Here is a 6,000-nt window from a genome sequence, read left to right as displayed (position 1 = left end):
CCCTTGGTTCGGGTTGAGTAACGCGCGAACTATGACGAGGGTGCCTGGCGCACTGCTATTGCTCAAGACTCGAGACGTTGCCAGAAAATGTGTAACGAAGCGGCAGAGGAACGGCGGCACGGCAGACGTTGGTGCGGTTGAACGCGCCGGATCTCCCAGTCCTAGCAAGGGGTCGCACCGCCCAGGTGGCCGCGATTCGCTCCGCGGCTCGCGCGGCGCGGCTTCCCCTACCCACCCCGCTAGTGCGCACGCGCGCCTGTCATCCGGGTGCTGGTGGCGGCTGCAGGTTGCGCCGGGGTGGCGAACAGGGGGCGGGGCCTGCGGCTCATTGTGCGCAGCGCTGCGCGGCGCCGGCGGCCGGCGAGGCCTGGGTCGAAGTTGGAGCCGCTGCCGCCGCCCTGCAGCTCACTCGCTGCCTTGGCAGCGCGCCGCTCTTCTAAAATGGCTGCCGCTACCGGTGCTGTGGCAGCCTCGGCCGCCTCAGGTCAGGCAGAAGGTAAAAAGATCACCGATCTGCGGGTCATCGATCTCAAGTCCGAGCTGAAACGGCGGAACCTGGATATCACTGGAGTAAAGACCGTGCTCGTTTCCCGACTCAAGCAGGTGAGGCCCGGAGAGGTCCGGGAAGGCGAGCTTAGGCCGCGCCTCGCAGCCCCCACTACCGCCGCAGCCCCTGGCCGTTCTCAGCCTCAGGGGCCCACGGTGCGGTGCGGTGGGGAGGTCCCGGGCGTCGCCCGCGTGCGCGCGGGGAGAGTGAGGACCCTCCCGCAGCACCCCCGCCCCCGCGCGCCGGGCCGGGCCTGCCAGGGGCCCGCGAGCCGCCCGGGACTGGCCGCCGTAGCCGAGCGCGCCCCTGCCTCCCCCGGGACGTCCCCGCCAGGCTGCCGAGGGCTGCGGCCGGCCGGCGCGGCTTCCCAAGGGCGATCGTGGAGACCCGGGAGGCGCTCGGTCCCCAGTCTGTAGCGATGGTGAGCGCGTGCATTTCTTGGCCTCGTAGGGACTGGTTACTTTGGTGACTTCTGCAAAGTTACCGTTTAATTGTGCCCAACCGTTTTCTCCCCATACTAGCGGGGAATTGGTAGTGGGATTTGATGGGTGGGTAAGAGAAAGGTTTGTCCGCTGGGTTTTCAGTTTTTGCATTAGCACAATGATTTGCTTTTTCTTCCCTGATTATCTTTCTGGTTTGAGTGAGCGTTGGAATTATAGTAGAGGAGAGCTAAGTTTGCATAATAGACATTAGGGAAGCTTCTTTTAGCTCTTTACTTTCGTAGCTAGCAACTTTTCTGCAATTGAGAATATTTAGAGTTTTGTTCAGTATGATAATATGTGATAGCTAATTTTCTCGACTAGGTAAAGTGTAAAGCTCCATGTGATTTTTCTACCTAATGATATTTCCTCCTGAAAGTTTCTCTCACTTGTGTAGTTTAATTGCTCTTTGTGAAGTTGGTTTATGAAATGACTGGCAATCCTAATGTCTTGAGGCTTGAGGTTTGCTTTTTTTTTTTTTTTTTCATTTCGTTTTTATAAAATAAGTTTAGATAGACTGTGTAGCATATTAACTTCTCTTTCTAATGTAGGCTATTGAAGAGGAAGGAGGCGATCCCGATAATATTGAATTAACTGTTTCAACTGATACTCCAAACAAGAAACCAACCAAAGGCAAAGGTTGTTACGAGTTATAAACATATTTTAAAATATATTTTGGTTATATAACTTGCCTCTGCTCTTATGCCACTTGCCCTGTTTATATAGTGCTACTCTTTGCTATTTCCCTCTGGCACTCTGCCTTGTTGGGTCAAGGAAGAAAAGTACTGTTGCCAGGCTTTGGGTGACTAGTAGCCCTTAAGATTTGGCTGAAGTTGTCCTGAAAGTGAGACCAGTTCTTTATTGCTTCTGAATAAATTGCAAAGTCAAGTTTCATAATGTTTCTTCTTTCATAGTGTGAAGACCTGAAGAATAAAATGATGGTTTAAAACATATCTACCTTGCCCCACAATTGGCAGAGTATTGATGGAATTCCTACCAAATCTTTCACCTTGGCTCCTTGCTGTTTTCTCTAGTATATTAAAATTTTATAACCTTTGTGTTTACTATTTTGTTTGTCTTGGTGAACTTAATTTGCATTTAGGCCATTATACATTCTAATTTTCAGTAAAACTCAAAAAGACCTCACCAGTCATACTAACAAGGCAGGGGAAAAAGAATCCAAATCCATGACTAATTAGCTTTAAAAACAAGTTTTAACTTACAGGGATATATTAAAGATTTCAATTTTCTAACTTTTAAACTAGGCCATATATATATTCATATTTCTGGGATATGGTGATTTAGTGAATAGGTAAAGGTGGTTTTAAATTAACATTTTAACACTGTAAGTGGGGCTTAGATATGTTTAAAAGTTTCTAGTTGGTGAAATCCTTATTGGAGTAACTATGGATTTCTCCCCTTTGTCCCATAAGGACTGTAAGAGGGTGGGCATCGTGTGGGTATCTGAATCCCGGTACCTACCTACAATTTCCATGCAGCTACAGCATTTAAAAAACCTAACACTCTTTACTGCTTGAAGTGACCGATTTGCTACTCTCTGCTGTAGACCAGATTGATTGCAACTACAGTAAAATGGTTGAATGGAATAACTTTGAAAAGAAGGGAATAGTCAAGTTTGAGCTTAAGCAATCTGTATGAGTATCAGGACCAGGGACATCTTGATGGTATCTTTCTATGTGAGTTTTCCTACCTTTGCAAGAGTCTTCTGTTTGTGCCAAAGGAAATTAAAAAGGGCTAAGAAGCATTTCCAGGATAGGATGGGAATGACTGGTGGAAATGGAGTTTACAGGAGTTACAAAGTTACCTTGAAGATATGTGGCTGTCAATTAATTCTTGCTCATTGTATCACTTTGAGAGATACATTTCCCAGTGGTTAGAGAACCATGTTGAGAAGCCTCTGCTGACAAACCCAGAGGCAATTTCAAAATGAGGAAGCATAAGAAAATTCAGGAATAAGTACATCAGGTATTAACCCTGTTTGTTATAGTGATTTCTTATAATGATTTTAATTCATGTAACTTATTTAGCACATTGTGGTAGTTTGATAGATGTTATATGTTCACTATGGTCCCAAGTTACTCAAGTTGATTAATGACTTAGCATGTAAAGTAAATCTCATTTATTTTCACCTACTTTTAATTTCTGTGTGTATCCCTTTCTTTTTCAGTCATTAAGAACTTCATCTTACCGTTAGAAATAAATTCAGCAATATACCATTTTAAGAAGTTTTTCAGTATACATATGTACATATGTATATATGTGTATGTGTCTAAATTAAGTATGTTAATTTTTCCCCCTTGTATAGATTATAAGGATACTTGAAATTTAATTTCTCCATAATCCTGATGTTAAGGTATCTTGTGGTATTTAGTAAGGAGTTGCAATATTAATTATTTGTCTGTAGCAGACTACAACTGAGTACTTCATCAGACTCATTCTGGGACATGTGTGATAAATAGCTCTTGTCTCCTTGAGTTCCATTTATCATTGTTCTCAAAATCCTATGAATTACAAAGAATATAATGTAAACCCCCAACTAAGAACTTGGTTTGAATTAATTTACAGCTAAGATGCTTATAAATAAGATTTTTAAATTTCAAGTTTAGAAATAACTTTTAGGCATCAAATTTGAATAGGGAAACTTTAAATATATCAGTAATTAACAGATTTTTAAAATGAAATATTATTCTAAAATAAGGTTCTTTTTGCCACATCTTATTTCACTTAGTATCTGTCTTGAAAATAATTTTATCTTGATCATACTACTATTCTTTCAGTGGGTCTACTTCTTTTTTATAAAAGTGGAAAATTTACTAGACTATCTGTAAGTGTCTCTTAATTCTGAAATTTAATAATTATATGTAACCAGGAGCCAGAAGAAAAATTCTTTCTGTTGAGCTAAAATAGATACATAAGAAAGGAACAAGAAAGCTCATAGTTCCTCAGTTAGTATAGATTTCTTCAGCTGAGCATACTAAAATAGGAAAAGAATAAAGAAAGGGTTTACTTAGAGGCAGTCAAGTAGACAAGAGCAAGATAAAACATTTAATAGCTTGTTAGAGAAAATAAATAATTCTTATGATGATGTGGCTTAATGTAGCAAGTAAAAGTTAAATGGTGTTGAATGATAAGGCGAGAGAAGCTTCATGGGTCTTAACATTTCTTAGGTGAAATATTAAGCTTGTTCTCTTACAAGTGCAGAGTCCCTGTTTCTTAAGAAAATTTTTTTGTGTTAAAATGACTGTTTTGACAGATTAAAGGAAAAGGAATCTGCATTCTTTAGTATTTTGTGGGATATTTTTAAAATGCTGTTATTAGAAGCATAAACTCACAAACTTAAAACAAATGTTGATAATGTTATAGTGAGTCCAAATATTTATGACTGACATATTTGTAAAAATCTATCTGCTTGTAGTTGGTATGGTGAAATTTGTAGCTTAGATTGGTTCTCACTTCTGAACCTTTTCTCATTCTCTTTGCTATGTAGAAGAAAGCTTCACCAGTGAGATTTATGGTCATTATTTGGGTGTGTGTTAGAAAGCGGTTAAACAGGTAGAACTAACTCCTCATTAGCCTCTTTTAGAGATTATAGATGTAAACTTTCTTTTGGTTCACTTGTAAATGGCATATCATTCTTTTGGATTTTCAACCTTTAGAGTCACCTAAACTTTGGCAAAAGTTACTTAAAGTCGTTAATCAGTGCAGTATTCAGAAGTGTCTGTAGTCAGTACTTAACTGAACTGAAACTCACAATACTTTAGGTTTTTAAAAATCTGATTTGTTCCTACTATAGAAACAAGTATATTTTTGGGTTACAGGTTTATCCAGACATAATGCCTGATTATGTGTAGAAAGTACCATACTCAGTGTAGACAATCAGTATAATTAATTATGTGTTTACTCTGTTAAGCTTTCTAAAATTTGTATGCCAAATAAGAATATAGTAATCAACCACATAAAATGGATTTAATATAGTATCATAGTAAACTGTAACTTTTTTTTTTAACTGTAGTATGTTTGGATGTTAAGGAAATTTTAATCAGAACTGTGGCATTGAGAAGCATTCTGAGGCCAAAAGTGTCAGATCTTTTTTGGGTACCTACTGGGCTAGAAGCTCTGTGAGGATATAAGGACATAGTCTTTTATTTACATTAGTCTCTGTAATGCTTAGCAGCTTGCTTTGCACATAAGAGGTGCTCAGAAAATATTTGTTGAATGAATACCAAGGGTCATATGATGACTTTCTTAACAACTGCTTTGAAAAATATTTCTTTTGATGCTGACTTTAACTGCATATTTCTTTGTAGGAAGCACTGCATCAGAGATTAATAGTCTTTTCTATCTTCCATATGATTTTTCTTTTTAAGGTGCCTTTCTCAACAGCAGTAGTGGCTTCTCCTTAAACACTGATATGTGAAATACACTTACTTCTAGAACACGAATCATGGGCACCTGCCTTTTCTTTTCTCCCTCACCAAGTTGTTGCTGTGTTGGAAAGCCTTATAACTTTTGCTAGAATATTGTCTGACCTCAAAACTTGTGTATGTCACTTTCATTTCACAAAATCAGGCAGTTTTACCTCTGTTCTTAAAACCAGCATTTGACTTATGCAGTTGTATATGATGGATTATGTTTATTACCAAAGTACTTTTTTACTTTTATTTTGTTGTGTCAGATATGGTGTGTGTCAAGAATCTTGGTGGAGAGATGGGTGAAATTTTCTAGTACTTAAAGAAAATGTCTTTCTCCATGTCAGTCACCATCCAGGCATTTTGAATCAAGGGCAGAAGATTCTGACTTTCTCTTTCATGAAGTCATGTAAAATGAAGTGTGAATTGTCTAGGAATTAGAGGAAAAAGCAATCATTATTACCAGTTGGTGGCATCAGAAATGACTTTAATGAAGAGGTTGAATAGTGGCTTAAGGTTTAAGGCTGAAATCTACTGATTTATT

At 39.6% G+C, this 6,000-nt stretch overlaps 1 protein-coding gene across 4 annotated transcripts in view; it reads left to right on the top strand.

Moving 5' to 3' along the window:
• Window positions 1–326: 326 nt before the first annotated feature.
• SLTM (SAFB like transcription modulator) overlaps window positions 327–6,000 on the top strand; it is a 43,531-nt gene continuing 37,857 nt past the window's right edge. For 2 of the 4 annotated variants that reach the window (XM_043919276.1, XM_043919275.1), the window contains exons 1-2: window positions 327–603; window positions 1,578–1,665. In XM_043919276.1, the coding sequence (XP_043775211.1) occupies window positions 442–603; window positions 1,578–1,665 (250 nt within the window). In that variant the 5' untranslated portion in view covers window positions 327–441. The remainder of the gene's footprint in view (window positions 604–1,577; window positions 1,666–6,000) is intronic. The other 2 variants (XM_043919277.1, XM_043919278.1) reach the window with 2 other exon arrangements.

Source organism: Cervus elaphus, chromosome 12 (genome assembly GCF_910594005.1).
Source record: "Cervus elaphus chromosome 12, mCerEla1.1, whole genome shotgun sequence".
NCBI classification, from domain to species: domain Eukaryota; kingdom Metazoa; phylum Chordata; class Mammalia; order Artiodactyla; family Cervidae; genus Cervus; species Cervus elaphus.
Note: the sequence above shows the minus strand (reverse complement) of the source record. Positions and strands in the feature narration are given on the sequence as shown.